The following is a 16,455-nucleotide window of genomic DNA, read 5'->3' as shown; positions in this document are numbered from 1 at the left end:
TTGCACAGACTGCATGAGTCTCTACATTTCTCACCCCAAGCCAACTCCACGAGGTCTTTAACAGGTGAGCGATATAACACGGCTCTGTGAACAGGCTCGCAGAAATCCCTCCATTATACATGTCCGAAAGCAAATCATTGAGTCCACCTCAAGTCTGAGCGCCACGACCCTTGTTTCCAGGCATTCAGCATTGATCAGAAAACCAATGGCCCTTCCTGCATCTACCGCAGCACCAACTAATAGAGGTCAGGGTGTCGCTGGTGATTCCGAAGACATCTGGAATTCGCCCTCAACTCAGCCTCCCGCTCAGGACAGTGCTGCTGCGACCTCCGACAAAACAGCAGCAGGGCGGATACAAGAGGAACAAGACTTAACTCGAGCTATTCAACTGTCTCTTCAAGACCAAGCCAAAGCAGGGAAGCGAACAGATACCCTAATGGGTTCGTCTCAGCGTCTGTCGTCATCAGATGAGCCATCACTTGAGCTTGTCTTGAGTCTGAACAATGAGTTCACCGCCCTTGCCGACACGGCTGGCGATACAGCCATCTATTTTGGGGCTCCTCCACAAATGCCGGAGCAGAACGGCAAGGACTATCACTACATCAAACAGCATTTTGATCGGGTCCATGTTGTCGAAAGCACAAATCTTAGGCTCATGGGCGACGAGTCCAGGTTTACTGACCGAGATCTCCTGAACCCAACAAAGTCATTTCGCGCCGAGAGAAAGCTGAGGAAGCTCGGTGTGTTGAACAAAGCAGAAGCTGCACACGGAGGGAAGTTCAAGTACTACATCGACCTCCGCCCACCCAATGAAGATGAGGAAGCCGTCATTCTCATCACCGATCTGACCTGTACGCGTGGTGTGCTCACATGGCATCTGGCAAGGCACAAGTATGATCTGTCTCCTCTTGCCGTTCTAGGCCACGACGAATTCGGAATTCAGCCTCATGCCGACCCGTTGGCAAAGCGATTGGTTTCATCAGAGAACACGGGAGACGCAGACCCAAGCCCTTCCAACACGGCAAAGCCAAAATCGAGTCAGTCATCGGATAACAAGGCTGCGCCTCCAGGCACAACTGCACCAGATTATTCTCCACTTCGGCACTGGTCCGCCCTCGAACGAATGCTCCAGGCCATTCAAGGGAATGATCCGAAGCTAGATTCTGCCCCTAAACTCTGGACTTTTTTTGCCATTGCGCGATACTTTGGTTGTGCTACTCACGAGCGCATCTCAGGTTGGATCATGACCTGGATTTATGCGGGCAACAATAGCAACTTCATTCAAAACAACCCTGAGGTGGCATATCGTATCGGCATGGCCATCAGATCGACGGATCTTATTAAAGATTCCTTCTCCATCCTCGTCGGCGAGAGGGCCCTTATCGAAGCCTGCGGTGAGCTCAACCCGGAGATTCTAACTCTTCGTCGTCAAAGTGTCCATGGCCGAAAGCTGGAACTTCTTGACGACGATGAACGCAATCGAATTGACCACGCTGCTTCGTCTTTCGTCAAGCGTATTCGCCAAATGGTCTGCAGTATGTGTAAAGACATGGATTTCCTGCACGAGAGCCCAACCTACGCAATCCTCGACAACGCTGTTGGGCAAACCCCGAGAGGGGTGGAGGCGCTGAAAACGACCAAGGAAATTATCAAAGACTATATCAGGTCGAGAATTTACCACGTTCTATGCCAGAATCAAGGAAACTTTAGAAATTTGGAGTCGGATCTAAAGTCAACTTTCCCTTTTCGAACAGCTTCTAGTGAGGACTACAGCGTTGTCTACGGGTCGCTCAGTCAGCGGACGAGGCAGTTCACTAAGACATTCTGGATAGCATTGCAGCATACGCAATTCGATGAGGGCAGCTACAACACGTCCAGCCAAGGCACAATTGGCTTGAGCGATGACACGCAATACCTTCAGGTCCTTCAGGGGCTCTGCAAGGATGACCCCTTCAATGGGATCACTCAAGTTCCGCGAGGGGCTTTCGTCAGAACGATCAAAGTTCTCAATCAAATGTTTTGGAGCCGAGAGGTCGTTTATGGAACACCCTCTGCAAAGCGTCGCAAGACTAACGAATTAGACGACTCTACCCTTCCTTTTCGAGATAGACATAATTCAATATCCTCCTCTATTGCACGAATTCCCACATCTCCTTCATGGAGAACCATTCTACCCAAGAAAGCACACACGACAACTGCGCCTAGCACTGAGCCACCTGCTTTCGCACTGAGACCCAAGCCAACAAGTACAGGAAACGTCTTGCAACAGGTTAATAACTACGTAGCCAACAGCGCCACTGAAAGTCAGCAAGGAGTTTCTACGCCTCCAAATCTGACAGTACGAAACACTACACCGGTGAATGATACCGGCGAATCTCGATTCATACAGGGAACCACATTTGAAAACAATGTCTCGGCCGAGTCGACAGCACCGCTGCCAATCAACCCAAATTGGGCGGCGCCAACAGTAGCAGCAGACGCTTGTGCCTTCGCTTCAAACATGTTCTTCAATCCATATACCGGTCGGTATGAAGAATTGAACCTCCCCAAGGAGGAGCGAACGCACCACGTTAACCCCCCCCCTCCCACTCCTCGAATTAGCAATCGCGTCAAACAAGCCTTCTCTAACAGCAACACAGACGCTGAAGGAACTATACCTCCCAGCTATCACTCGCCTATCAGTCCAGAAGAACTGCTTAATGAGCTTACCACGGCCATCGAATCAATCTGTTCAAAAATTGTCTACCCACCCCATCTCTTCCACGAGACTGGCCTATTGCCCACGGACCTTTTTGACAGTCTTCTTTGCCTCAATGCCAACGAATTCCGCTACCTACCACTCTGGGTACCTGATGGGAACGACGACGGCACAGGGGGAGTGTTTGAGGAGGAACCCGTCCCGAATCTCGATCCAGTACAGACAAATATCGAGAGCTTCGGGCCGGGACGGATCAAGCGCGGGTTCGATCAAGCAGACACCGAGGCAAACAGCGAATTTGACGAAATCACGAGCTCCCAGGCCGTCAGTACCTTGGGGAAGGCCAGTAAGTTCGCCACGGATGGGACCCGGACAGTCAAGAGTATGTCAAGTATCAGCACCATCGACGTCAATAGAGAGACTACTGTGTTTACGGGTCCCAATGATTTCGAAGGTGTGGCCCACAGTGTCGTCCCCGTGGGCAAAGATGTAATGGGAACGGATGATGAGGCTGATGCGGATATGCTGAGCGCCGACGATGTTGATGAAGGTGTGTTCGACGATGGAGACTCAGACACTGACATGGTCAACTGGGACAGTGAGCACGCAACAGAATCACACGCGAGTTCCAACGCCATTGGAAATTCCAACCAGGAAAGTACGGGACGCGGCTATGATCAAGGTCAGGGCCAAGGGGCTGGTCAACTTCGTCATGCACAGCACAACCTCAAGGACGAGTCTCAAAACAACAACAACATCATCAACACCATGCCCGAATTCGAAACAATCGTAAAGGAGGTGAATGATGACAAGGACAGGCGCAGGGACAACGAGGAGAACAAGGACAACGGGAAAGGCAAGGCCAGGACCCAGAACTTCCCCCACGGCTTCATTCTCCCTGATCTCCCGTCCCATTCCCACGAACCAGCAAACCGGCTGGAGCCGGAGCCGGAACCGTTCGCCCATGGCCAATACTATCCCCGTCCCCATCCTCGTAATCGTTCTCAGCTTCAACCTCATCCACATCCACAACACGACCAGGCCTCGAGTTCCAGCTCGGTCGTCTTGATCGAGATGGGAGACAATGGTAACGGCAACGAAACCGACAACGACGCCGAGGAGGAGGACGACGACGACGACGACGGTTTCGAATTCATCTGAGACCAGCACCTCGACTAAGTTAGCTTAGGTTGTGTACGCGCTCACTCTCTCTGTTGAACTCTTCGTCTGATCTATCTACACGCCGACACAATAGGAGGATCGAACGGGAACGGGGGGTTCTTTTCCTCCTGAGACCGGGCATAGGCGATCAACTGAATGCAGAACAACGTGTAGGGAGTGATGCAGTTCTCGGGTGCTGATGACCAAGTTGATGATTCACGATGGCTAGAATTTCGTATAAGAGGAAGATTGAGAAAAGCAAAGAATGCTATTGAGTCCAATGTTTCGCTCAGACGGAAAGTGACCTTAAATATTTAAGCTCGTTTGCACATATTTCTGATCAGGATCCTGCCTGCTGAATTACCAAGCCAATGGTCCGGTGCACTCTATCGCTGATGCCTCTCATCCTAAGCCAGTTTGATACTCCTAGTGCCCGCTCAAGGCCACTGCTATCGATCCTCCAGACCATCCTCCCAGGTCTATGCCATGACCTCCCACCTCCCCGGCAAAGATAGCAACACATTTTTCGTATGAATGAAGTAGAATCTGTGGGTCATGCGGAAGCGGGCAAGAATGCTAGATGGCTATTCAGTACAGTCGTGTGATGAAAAGAGAAAGCTCGGAAGTCGATGGTTGTTGAGAGTTATGGTTGCACGGGCTTCACTCCTGGGGTCCTGTCTTCCTTCACGATATCCAATCACGGGCATTCACTGATACGGGTGTCAGTCTGAACGGGTTCAGTAGATGAATTCGACGTCGCTTACTGAAATCTCCTCCATGCCCATATCATCGCTGGTATTGGCCGCGGGAGCAATACCGTTGGTGGCTGCAGCTTCAGCGGTCGTGCCCACTGCGGAGGGGTTATTACCTCCCCAATAGTCGGTCATTTCGGCGTCGAGTTCTTCGGCGGTCTTGGGTTTGGCTCGAGGGTTTCGTCCACGCTTTGGCTTGCCGGGTTTGCCGGCCGATCTCCCCTTTGTGCCATCCTTTCCGGTCACCTTTTTTGTTGCGGTAGCTGACTTCGGTTGGGCTTTTGGGTTGGCGCTGGTCTTTGTCAGTGGTTCTGACTTTCCGGAGCGTTTCGGTGGATTTGCGTACGCAACACGTTCCGCAAGTGACTTGGCTGGAGCCGGCTCCGGAACACTGCTGGCGTCCATCACCACTTCAATCTAGTCGAGGTCAGGAGAAGTCCATGTACGGTGCGGATGGTGTCGTGCTTGCCTTCATTGGTCGCTTATCCACCAGCATTCCGTTCAGGTCTTTTGCAGCTTTGGCGGCAGAGTCGGGCTTCGAAAAGATGATGTCGGCAATACCACGGCTCTGACCATTCTGGTTGTACTGCAAAGAGACCTTCTTGACGTTGCCTACGGACTTGCCGAAGTATTCCTATTCGTCCGCGAGTGATCAGTAAACTGCTGGAGAGAGGTAGGAATAGCATTTCTTCCGCATCGTTCGTCCCCAGGTAAGAATGCAGTAATAGATGTTTCCACAGTAGAGTATAGTCCAGGTACATATCCTTTGCGCCAGAGCATCAGCGAGTGCAAAAGTATTGAGAGCAGCAGGCAGGTCAGCAGTCGAGTCTCGTATCATCGCGGTCGGCCAACAAAACCCCTCACCCCTGTAGATGGTTGAAATGCGTATACATTCTCATGCCAAGTGTGGAAAATTTCGCGCTTGACTTGAAAATATGACTAGTTGTTCAGTCCATGACAGGTCGGATGCTTGAGGACGGTTGGTGAATTTCAGAGGTAAATGATGCAGGTCGAAAGGAACCGTAGATGATGTCTGAATGCTGGCGTAGAGCATATGACCATTTGGCACGAGTCTTTGACGTTTGGCGTTGATGAACACATGATCGTGCATGTCGGTGAGAGATGGGCCAGAAACCAAAGGGACAATGATGAGTCTCGACGTATGGTGCTGCGCTGCGCTGCTCTGCTTGCGGTATGTTTCGGTGCAACCTCGCTGATGCTCCAGACAAACAAGGCGAGAGGGTCTCAAGCGTCTCAGCGTCTTGAGAATTCCTCTGGGCAGATCTGCATCAGAGTCCCACACGGAGGCTAGCCGTGGAGAATGGATTTTGCAAGATCATGGCAAACTGTGTTTTCACCGAATGGCATCGCAAAAGGAAGATGCGAGCCGAAGGTGAAGAGAGTGTTGCCTGCCCCAGACAAGGCCAGCATTTTCAGCATGGCGATACAGTCCTTGAGTATGGTCTCTCCCGCTCGACATCTTCCCCATTCTTCTTGTTGCATTCAACTTCCTCTTATCGGACACGGTCGCGTAAAGAGCCAAAGAATAACAGGCCGTGATAAGCGGCGATGGGATCCAAGGTCGAAAGCCTCTTTATCAACATACCTTGATCTGGGCTTCGTTGACGTCGAATGGCTGCAGTAAGAGTTAGCTGCGGCGTTATGAGACGCAACGAAGTCAATCAGAACATACCAATCCACTGACAACGATCTTGCTTGGACGTGATTGAGCTGCAGCGCCGGCAGAAGGTTTGATGGCGGACTTTGCTGGTTTGGTTGCCTTCTTGACACCACCGACGGGAGCAGTGGGACCAGTTGACTTTCCGACCTTGCGACGGCGAGCTTCGCGCTTCGCCTTCTTCTGGCTATCAATGATGGAGTCGAGAGATTGATCTAGCCTGCCAGACATCTTGAACGGATAGGAAGATTTAGTTCAAGAATGAATTTTGCAAAGGTGGAAGGAGTGGCCTGTGAAGAATGTTGCAGGCGTCAAGAGAGGGCTGTTAAGTTTGGCGGAGTCGCAGGATGGACGACCACTGGTCGCGGTGGTCTGTCCTGGAGCGAGATTCGAAAAGTCGGAAGGAGAGATAGATGATCGAAAGGAAATGGCGACGAAGACGCGCGCGGCTAGAATTCAATATGCGTTTGGATGGGAGTTGAATTCGACTGGTCACAGCGACAAAGGTGAAGGAGAAGGCAAGGCAGAAGGAGAATGAAAAGAGTCACGCCAAAATGATGAAAGCGGCAAGGTTAATAGGGTGAGGCGCAGGCGCAGGCGCAGCAACAGGCACAGGAGACATTCGGATGCAGCCAAGCCTGCACCAAGCCTGTTTCGGGCGTCTCCTATATCAACGTCACGTGAACGGTCCATCACCACATGTGTCCTGCGGTGTGTCGTCTCGACAAATATTCATCCTCGAGGTGGATGGTGTTGAAATACTCTACGTGATCCTGTAGAACGCCATTCATGTCTCATAGTCCCCAAAGCTAGCAGTATATGGCTTGGTCTACGGCAGCCGCGCCAGAAAGGTACAGCCATGTTTCCTCGTGGCCATCTCAGCTTTTCAACGCCTCGAGCCTCCCTCGCATTTGCTCCAATTCTGCTTCTCTGTCCTCTTCCGGTTCTTCTTCCTCCGCTTCCACTGGGAGCTGGGGGACTTGCTGTTCGGGTGTGCCCAACCTTCCCTTCAATACCTCGCCCAGTACTTTGTCCACTTCTGTCTCCGCCTCTTCGTCTTCTCCTTCCAGCAGTTCATCGTTCGGTAGAGCATCACCAACCATTTCTTCAATGATGCCAGCCTTCATCAATTCCTGGCTCAGCTCTTGCATGGTTCCGGTCAGCTCTGGTAACCGAATTAATGTGTTGACATCCTTCATGATGCGCGTGCTGGCTTTGAGACTGCCTTCGATCTTGCGAACAGAAAATGCCTCGTTCACTTGCATCTGGACGCTTTGCAGTTGTGCTTTGCTGGTGTGTAACCTTGCCGACTGCTTCCGAACCTTGATCATCTCTCTAGCAAATATTCGTGCTTCGTCGGCGCCTTGTTTCGCCTGAGACGGATTTTTCTGTCCCCTCTTTGCGGCGTTCAGTATCAGAGTCCTTGTTTTCTGTTCGGTGATCTTGAGGTTTGTGATATCCCGGTCTAGAGCCCGCACGTTTTTCCGAATGATGCCGTCGCATTTTCGTTTCTGAGATAGAGTCAGCCTGCGCCAATTCAGCGGGAAGTTACAGACGAACTTGTTCTTGGGGATCCGGTTTGAAGAAGACCGCTTTGAACGATTGCATGATGGCGGTATTCCTGTAGCGGTCCTTGTTGCTTGGTAGGCTCCTTTTCTGTGCTCGATTGCGGGCTGCTCGTGGTCAACTACAGGGCCATGCTGGTCTCTGAACCAAACGCCGCCAGCGGCAGGCTTGCGGTGAAAGTCGCACGTGAATGTCTGCGATAACACTCGGTCATAGGGCTAGGAGCGATAATAAGCGCGAGGTCTACTTGCTGTCCAAAGTAAGTTGTAGGGCTGATGGATGGAGATCAACTAGGGAGCAGCTGTAGCGAATACTTTATCACCTGCAGATGCCAGTGGAGGAAGGTTGACGGCGGGTAGCCCAGTCAGACACTCGGTACTTGGCGGCGAGGCGGGTAGGTGCAACAGGTGGTTAAGTGCTGGGTAGGAAGTCGAAGTCCTTTTGGACGATGCCTACTTGTTAGACAATGGGGGGGGTGGGAAGGAGTGGGGGAAGGGCATAAGTGAATAAGTGGCAGGCAGTATGGGCGTACTAGTTGTGCGGATGCGGACTCGGCGGTACCTTAAGAGGGTCTTGCTCGTGGAAAGTCATGCTGAGTGGGCAGTGGAACAGGCACTGTTTGCAAGTGCGTGCTCAGCCCAGCAGCTTGGGGGGCTTTCGATGTTATTCGTTGCACTTCGAACAGCCTCGTCCCCTTCACCTTAGACCGATCGCCCACACACAAATAGTTGAACCTTTTACAACAGGCCGAGTGAAGCAAGCAAGCAAGCAAGAAGCAGATTTTTCCGTCTCCCATTGTTCTCACACCTCGGTCGTGCCTTTTTAACTCGACAACGGTCCTCCTCTCCTTCTTCACCCTTACTTTCCCATCCTCTTAGGCCAGAAGCCCCTCCAATTCGCAAACCTCACCATGTCTAGCCAGGTTACTCCAGAAGGTAAACCCTCTCCTGCCTCGATGACTTCAACGCTCCAGAGCCACCCCCCTCGCTCAGTACCAAACTCTCATTTTAGCCTGAACAAATGACTGACTTGGAGTGTCCGCAGTCCTATGGGCGCAGCGCTCGTCCACCACTGAGCCAGAAAAGAATTACATCTACCTGACCATCAGCGTGCCTGATGTTCCCCCCAAGTCCCTCAAACTCGACCTTAAGCCCACCGGCCTCACCTTCACTGGCACGTCAGAGACCAAGAAGACCACATATCATCTTGAGATGGAATTCTACTCTGAGATCGATGTCGAGAACTCCAAGACGCATCACACCCCAGCCAACATCCAGATGATTCTCAGGAAGAAGGAACTCAAGGAAGAGTACTGGCCACGCCTCCTCAAGGACCCCGCAAAAGTACATTACCTGCGCACAGACTTTGACAAGGTATGCCCCCATGACTCTCCACGTCACTAGCTGCCTGTTTACTGACCCTTTGCCGCCTTTCAGTGGGTGGATGAGGACGAACAAAACGAAGCTCCGGAAGATGACTATATGAACCAATTTGGAGGTGGTCTCGGAGAAGACGGGGGCTTTGGTGGCATTGACTTCTCCAAACTCGGTGGTGGTGCCGGCTTGGGAGCAGAGGGAGGAGCCGAGGGTGGCGACGACAATGAAGAGGAAGAGGAGGATGATGATGATGAGATGCCCGATCTCGAAGAGGACGAAGCAGAAGGTGACGCTAAAGGCAAAGGCAAAGGCAAGGAGGCCGCATGAGTTGCAATGTCTCCCATCAGGCGGCACTCAATGCGCGGCCTCGAAGCAAGCGGATCGAAATGACGTCCAGACCAAGGCATCCTTGCTCGTTAAATGCCAGATCCTCGAGTCAATACTGCAGACATTCAACTCTACGAAATCCCACCATCAGGTTCACCTTTTCCATTCCACCCAACCCGGTCCATATGAGCGAGCGTTCTCGTATCGTCACCACAGCCTCTAGAATATCCTGACCACATGCGTTTCCCATTTCTCGATTAAAGCCCACGCAGCGCGGTTCTACGCTTAGGCAACGAAAACTAGGGGCTCTGCTGTTACATCGTGGCGACAACAGCACAACACTTTCTTTTTGCAATTGCAATGGTGCGGCAAGGAATTTACAGGGGAGGGCTTTTATTGGTGTTGGGAGCTTTGGGAGAGACGACAATGGATGGACAGGAGAGCTCCTCGATCATCAATCAATCAATCAATCAGTCATGCCTCTACCAGCCTGTCAGTATTCAAACAATTGATCCGATACGTATCCCCCATTAGCATCCCACGTAAGATGAACCGCTACCGCGCCAGACTCTCATTGCGATCCGACTACGTACCTAGGTAGGTGATAACGGGGGCACAGCCAGTACGCCACATATGCGTACACACACTGCAGTACTCACACCGCATCTCGTTCAGGCACCCTAAGCTCCCACAGAGCAGAGACGCCCTACTACTCGGGCATGTAGCTACAAGGTAGGTACATGGGCGGTGCGGTGAAAGGCATCCCATCCAATACCAGCGCCAGCAATAATCATAAGCAGGCACACCAAGGCAGACCAGGCTGATGAGTCATGGCGGCGCGCAAGTCTCCTCACCTCCACCCCCGGCGCATCCATCATTTGCTTATGGACATTGTAGTGAATGTGCCCGTGGTCTGCTCGTGTCTAGTCTGCTCGCACACCCCCGACGCCCCTCACAGTCACAGTCACAGTCACAGTCGTAGTCACCTCCCGTGACCCTGGCCGCCTCCCTGGTACTTACATATTTGGCAGCGCAGTTCTGGCACTGAGTTGGCACATGCCACTATTCCTGGCCTGTGACCATAGGCCCGAGAGACATCGGTTGTGTACTGTACTATGTAGTTGGGCGGTACTGGGGGAGATCTGTACTGCACTAGGGAGGGAGGTGATACAGAGTCAGGAAGGGAGCCAGGGAGTTAGCATGCCGGGACTACCCCTTCCGCATCGACCGGCCGGCACGGGTAGGTATGTACATGCCTACCGAGTACACACACATACTTGGGTAGGTATACAAGTACACAACCACTGCCCAGGTGCTCCGACATGCGGAGCACTGACCTTGCTGCGTATTCCGTGTTCCCGCCTGCCCACACGTACTGGGTACTTATACACCACTCTGTGATTGGGACGGAACCCATGTGCCCTCGCAGGACAAAGAGACGAACTCGACCTAACCTGGCAGTGTTCTGCGAGAACGCTGCTAAGGGTCATTTTGGACCAGTCTTGCATTAACCAACTACCTAACTAGCCGTCAAGCTTTTGATGCTTTTTCTCTGAGTCCCTGACTGTGAGTCGAGCTCTGGCGTGGGCATGGCTCTGAAAAGAAGATGAGGTGAATGTGTCCCCTAGACATTTGCTTTTGCCGCCACAATATGGTACAGAACAGGAGTACAAGCCCATGTAAACCCGAACTACATATGACCGGAATATTATTTTGACCTCTGCCTTTTGACCACGCTTTATTCCTTCACAGCAGATCAATGTCAATCTCCCCTCCGTCTCCTTTCCCAAACACCCGTTCCCTCCCCCGCCCTTCTTTCTTCTCCCGACTCTACCGCTGCCATCCCCCGATCATACTCCTCGCTCCCGCTCTGCTTCCTTTCCCGCTCCAACATCTCATCAAATTCCCGTTGCTCCTGCTCTCTGTCGCGTCCATCCCTACCTAGTCTTGTCTCACTGGTGTAAGAGATGCCTTCGTTGCTCTCCGAGTCTCGTTCTGCCATCTGATTGGCGCGAGCTTCGCGAGCTCGTTCCGTTTCGAGGCGTTGACGGCGGATATCGGTGTCAGAAGTGGCTGCAGGTGATTTGGCCGAGGAAGGAGCATTGCCTCTTCGTATGCGCTCCCAGACGCTTCCGCCCGTAGATGGACTGTAGGGAATGGGAGTGGCCATGTCTGGGTCGTTTCCGGCAGTGGGGGATGCGTCGTCGAAGAGGAAGGGGTCAGAATCCGCCGAAGAGGTGGAGGACGCGTTGGTCTGCACCTGCCTTGAAGGCTGCGGTGCTGGATATCCTCGCTGCTCTTTTCTCTCTCGGCTCCTTGTTCCAGAGTTATCCAAAACACTGGTGTCACTTGCTCCACTTTGGTAAAAGCTGTCACCATCATGGACATGGTCGATTATGGAGCCGTCTGGGGAGCCGCCGCTTCCCATATCTTTGTAATATGGTTGGGAGTCGGATTGTGCATCCTCGCCAACGTCATGCCCTTGAGGCTGTTGAGGCCACTCCATTGGGGCATTCGAACGCGTCCGGTCTCTGTCGCCGCGGGGCCTTTCACGCATTGCTTGCATTGCTTCAAAGAGCCCTCGGGTTCGTGAATCGGTGGCCATTCCTCTTGCCACACTAACACTGGCCAAAGCGCCAGCGAGAGGCGTACCAACCAGGAAGAACAGCTCCATCCAGATGACATACCTTGTGACCTGCCAGGCCGTTTGAGCCAACTGACCAGTTATAAGGGGCATCCGCTGAAGAGGAAATCTGTTATACCGTTCCAAGGGCTTTGCAGAGACGAAAGGGAATTTCATGTTGGCACGACCTCTGCGAGCCAAGTAGAAACCAAAGGCAGAGGTAGCAAATGTGGCTAGGGAACCATAGAGGAGTCTTCTCGAGGTCCAATACGCCAGACCCTCCGCCTCTTGTTGGGTAACAGGTCTGTGCACCACGTTTTCGGAGCCACGTATAAGATCGATAGCTAGGACACCCGCTCTTCGCGCTCTTATGGATCCGCCATATATCCACCATTTTGAAAGCCCATGCAAAGGCATATTGTCAAATGAGAGTCGGTAGAGGCGTGGTGTGTTGTTGAGTTCGTAGCTCAGCGACAGGGTATCCGGCTCGACAGAGACCTGGTATTTGGCTCTCGCTTGTATGACTTCCATCAACTTTGTTCTTGAGTCTGACTCTCCGGGTTTGTTGGCGGCGCGCGCACCAGGCCCCATTGACGGAGGATGCCTGGAGGGAGGAGGGCCTTCCGTTGCCATGGCGAATGCCTGCGACTTTGAGTCTATAGCTCCAGACTGTGGGCAAGTAAAGTGTATGAAAGATTCATCGGAGAGAGTGATGGGACGTTTCACGAAGAAGCAGCATATGCAAGGGGGACAGATGCGTTATATGGAGCTCTCCAACTGAGGAAGGACTAACAGTAGGTACTGTTAGGTATTAGGTGTGGATTGTCTCATGCGACTTGACTTTGTCACATTTTCCGCTGACGTCGGCGACTTCCCCCACAGTTCTCAGTCACACATGGCCACCTGCTGAAAACATCCATAGCGCACTCATCCTAATATCATTGCCCTCCCAGCAGTTCAGCCTGCAATCCTCGCCCAACTCACATACTTAGACTTACCTGTCCCTCGTTTTGCCCATTTGACGTCCTTCTGAGACAGTTGTCGCCTCCTCAATCACGTCTCTGTCAACTAATACCTGACCGTTTAAGCGAAGCGCCTCCCCTGCCCTTTCGAAAACCGCCGCCCTTGTAAATTTACTGTAGGCTCCGACTACCCAAGTCCTCATTCGATTTTACCCAATATGGCGCCCAAGGTTAAGGGCGGGGATCAGCCCAAAAAGACGAAAGCATCCGTCGAAGACAAGACTTTTGGCATGAAAAATAAGAAGGGTGGCAGTGCAAAAAAGCAGATTGCACAACTTCAGGCCCAAGCAAAGTCGAACAAGTCTCCTGAAGAGAAGCGAAAAGAGGCCGAGAAAGAGCAAAGAAAGAAGGAGAAGGATGCTGCGGAAAAAGCCAAAGCCGAGGCCGCTGAACTTTTTAAGCCCATCCAGGTCCAGAAAGTCCCCTTTGGCGTCGACCCCAAGACTGTGCTGTGTCAATTCTTCAAGCAGGGCCACTGTGACAAAGGAAAGAAATGCAAGTTCAGCCATGACCTTGAAGTGGGAAAGAAAGTGGCCAAGAAGGACTTGTACCAAGATACGCGGGAACAGAGCAAAGAGGAGAAAGAGAAGGACAACATGGAGGACTGGGATGAAGAGAAGCTCCGAAAGGTTGTGCTCAGTAAACATGGCAATCCTCGGACCACCACGGATAAAGTTTGCAAATACTTCATTCAAGCGGTTGAAGATGGCAAGTATGGCTGGTTTTGGACTTGTCCCAACGGAGGGGACAAGTGCATGTACAAACACAGCTTGCCGCCTGGGTATGAGGATTGTCATCTTTTGCTTTATTGAAATCCGTCTGACATGGTTTGCTAGGTTCGTACTGAAAACCAAAGAACAGAGGCGTGCAGAGAAGGCGTTGATGGACAAGTCGCCCATGAACACACTGACGCTGGAAGATTTCCTCGACTCTGAACGACATAAACTTACTGGGACGCTGACACCCGTGACACCAGAGACTTTCGCTAAATGGAAGAAAGAGCGCATGGACAAGAAGGCTGCCGAAGCAGAGGCTATGAAAGCCAAGGATGCAACCGGCAGAGCCATGTTCGAAAGCGGTAACTGGAAGGGATCAGAAGACGAAGATAGCGAAGAGGACGAGGATGAGGATGGCGGCGAGGGCGCATGGAACCTCGAGGCTATGCGCAAAGAAACCGAACGGCTGCGAATGCTGAGGGAAGAAGAGCGATTAGCCCGGACGAACGGCGAACCCGTGCCTGATCGGAACGATGACACCGAGAGCAACACAGCGGAAAGTCAAGAAGGCGGTGACGATAATGATGAGGACGGTGATACTGGTAGCGACGATGTCGATGGAGAGGGTTCCACCGAGACCAACGGAGAGAGCAGTGGAACAAAGGGTTGAAAAGAGATTTGGGCTCAGATTCAGAGTGCGTCGGCTCTTTCCTGAGATGAACTGATGGCATTTTAGCAAAGAAGATACAGCGACACGGCGCCTACGACATGCACCAGGCGTCATGGCATTATTGCGAAGGAAACTACCACAAACTACAGGATAGGGCCTCTACATAGCAATGGGGCTTTGGAAGTGCGTTGGGAAGAGGCTCCTGGGTATATGGAAAAGCCTCATTGATCGTATTGGGACTTAGCGGGAGTATTCCGACTGTAATACTCCCAACACCAAGGCAGCGGAGCGTGGACAAGATGATACCTAGATGAAGCCACATCAGTCCCTCCGATCGGCCCCCCGCAAAATCGGATCCTTCTCCGCTGGCTTCGCCCATCAGCCCCCGCGCCGAGTCGCCCGCTGCCGCAGTCGCCAATCGCTTCGCATGCTTCGTGCCCGTCTCGCGATTCGTAGCTCCAGGCAGCCCAAGACATTGCTTAACAAGCAAAGAGCTTGCAGAGCAGTCCAGCTCCTGTGCGGAGATGTGATGTATGCTTGACTTCGTTCTTTCGGTAGACAATCATCACTTTCACAAACGAGGATTCACCTGTGCCTCCCATTGCTGTTCTACTTGTTTTGCTACGAGATACGACAAGAGAAGAGGACGTCTTCAGCAACCTTGTGCCTCGACATTTCCAGGTGTCACCGAAGGGTTGGGCACTCTATTCCGCTCATTCTGTCGATCCTGGTTGGCTTTGGGGAGCTCTCTCAAGCAATTCGAGCAATCCATCATTTACCCTCCAACTCGTCACAATGCCTCAGTCGTCTACACCCAATTCACAACAACCGAGCTCCATCCCGGGTTACCGTCCTGGCCCTTACCTCACGTATGGAATGAGCCCACTCCCTTGATCACCTTACCAGTTCTTTGACCTTCACAAAACATCCTTGGGCTGATCACTGATTTGTGTGTTTATATGTGTGTGAAAAACAGCCGCTCCAAGAAGTTCTTCCTTGCCGCCATTGTCTTCATCCCCGTAGCCTCTTACCTATGGCTGCGACGGCTCGAGTCGCAATCCCGCGAACGCACGAGACTACTCGAGGAAGAAGGCCGGCGGAACTGGATCCAGGCCGAGAAGGAAAAGCAGAGATACCTGGCGAGCAGGAAAGACAGAGATCTGAGCGTCGCCGTGGGAAGGAGTGGTGGTGGAGTTTGAGTCACCTTCGGACAAAGAATTAGAATTAGTCGGACCTGCGCATGAGCTGAATGGGGGTGTCCTCTCATAATGATACAATCCACGGAACGAGAGATGTCGAGACCGCGGGACCCGATTTTCGATTCGAGAGTCAAGTCAAGAGCAGATATGTTCAAGGCACCGAAAGAAGAGACAGGCTGAAAGGCACCTCGAAAACTAGCTATCCATGCTCGCCAATTGCGAAGCTCTCAAACCGGAGGACGTCGAAACAAGGCTGCTTGTTGGGCAGGGAACCCGACCACTACGACTACAAGACGTTCGCTGAAGGAGATGATCCTTGGACGAAAAGTACAGCTCCCTCATTCCTCCTTCAGCCTCCCGGTCCGCTGTATCTCTTATCAGCTTCCCAGTCCTCTTCGGCGAGGACTAAGCCACTTGATCACCATACCCAACCCGTCACACCAAACCTCGCGATGTTCGACATGCAGGATATTTGTACTTGTACGAAACCGGCGTCTTAGCAGTCAACGTCTTCATACGATTCCAGTGAATCTTCACAGACTACCGAAATGTCTCCGGCATCAAATGGAAAGAAAATCACTTTCGCCCTTCGTCGATCAAGGCACAGCAACAGTACCAACCAGCTACTCCTCCCCTCCACAACAGCGCTGAGGGAGTTCGAAGAACT

The 16,455-nt window shown here is 52.3% G+C and overlaps 8 protein-coding genes across 8 annotated transcripts; 4 read left to right on the top strand and 4 right to left on the bottom strand.

Moving 5' to 3' along the window:
• Nucleotides 1–205: 205 nt before the first annotated feature.
• Nucleotides 206–3,859, top strand: A1O5_01301 (uncharacterized protein; the record flags this gene model as incomplete). Its single annotated transcript, XM_007741920.1, has 1 exon — nt 206–3,859. One exon carries the CDS (start codon nt 206–208, stop codon nt 3,857–3,859), a length of 3,654 nt encoding a protein of 1,217 aa, XP_007740110.1.
• Nucleotides 3,860–4,596: 737 nt separating this feature from the next.
• On the bottom strand, nt 4,597–5,016 carry A1O5_01300 (uncharacterized protein; the record flags this gene model as incomplete). The annotated part of the gene is made up of 1 exon (XM_007741919.1): nt 4,597–5,016. The coding sequence occupies one exon, from the start codon at nt 5,014–5,016 to the stop codon at nt 4,597–4,599; it is 420 nt and encodes a 139-aa protein (XP_007740109.1).
• Nucleotides 5,017–6,125: 1,109 nt separating this feature from the next.
• A1O5_01299 (uncharacterized protein) lies at nt 6,126–6,520 on the bottom strand (the record flags this gene model as incomplete). Its single annotated transcript, XM_007741918.1, has 2 exons — nt 6,126–6,263; nt 6,305–6,520. The coding sequence occupies 2 exons, from the start codon at nt 6,518–6,520 to the stop codon at nt 6,126–6,128; spliced, it is 354 nt and encodes a 117-aa protein (XP_007740108.1).
• A 647-nt stretch (nt 6,521–7,167) lies between these two features.
• On the bottom strand, nt 7,168–7,897 carry A1O5_01298 (uncharacterized protein; the record flags this gene model as incomplete). The annotated part of the gene is made up of 2 exons (XM_007741917.1): nt 7,168–7,800; nt 7,850–7,897. 2 exons carry the CDS (start codon nt 7,895–7,897, stop codon nt 7,168–7,170), a joined length of 681 nt encoding a protein of 226 aa, XP_007740107.1.
• An 868-nt stretch (nt 7,898–8,765) lies between these two features.
• On the top strand, nt 8,766–9,558 carry A1O5_01297 (uncharacterized protein; the record flags this gene model as incomplete). Its single annotated transcript, XM_007741916.1, has 3 exons — nt 8,766–8,790; nt 8,900–9,228; nt 9,292–9,558. The coding sequence occupies 3 exons, from the start codon at nt 8,766–8,768 to the stop codon at nt 9,556–9,558; spliced, it is 621 nt and encodes a 206-aa protein (XP_007740106.1).
• A 1,762-nt stretch (nt 9,559–11,320) lies between these two features.
• On the bottom strand, nt 11,321–12,814 carry A1O5_01296 (uncharacterized protein; the record flags this gene model as incomplete). The annotated part of the gene is made up of 1 exon (XM_007741915.1): nt 11,321–12,814. The coding sequence occupies one exon, from the start codon at nt 12,812–12,814 to the stop codon at nt 11,321–11,323; it is 1,494 nt and encodes a 497-aa protein (XP_007740105.1).
• A 547-nt stretch (nt 12,815–13,361) lies between these two features.
• On the top strand, nt 13,362–14,589 carry A1O5_01295 (uncharacterized protein; the record flags this gene model as incomplete). Its single annotated transcript, XM_007741914.1, has 2 exons — nt 13,362–13,984; nt 14,040–14,589. The coding sequence occupies 2 exons, from the start codon at nt 13,362–13,364 to the stop codon at nt 14,587–14,589; spliced, it is 1,173 nt and encodes a 390-aa protein (XP_007740104.1).
• Nucleotides 14,590–15,393: 804 nt separating this feature from the next.
• On the top strand, nt 15,394–15,776 carry A1O5_01294 (uncharacterized protein; the record flags this gene model as incomplete). The annotated part of the gene is made up of 2 exons (XM_007741913.1): nt 15,394–15,458; nt 15,566–15,776. Coding segments are annotated over 2 exons (276 nt in total), but the record flags the coding sequence as incomplete, so codon positions are not given.
• Between the last annotated feature and the right edge of the window lie 679 nt (nt 15,777–16,455).

Source organism: Cladophialophora psammophila (assembly GCF_000585535.1).
Source record: "Cladophialophora psammophila CBS 110553 chromosome Unknown aczJe-supercont1.1, whole genome shotgun sequence".
NCBI lineage: Eukaryota > Fungi > Ascomycota > Eurotiomycetes > Chaetothyriales > Herpotrichiellaceae > Cladophialophora > Cladophialophora psammophila.
Note: the sequence above shows the minus strand (reverse complement) of the source record. Positions and strands in the feature narration are given on the sequence as shown.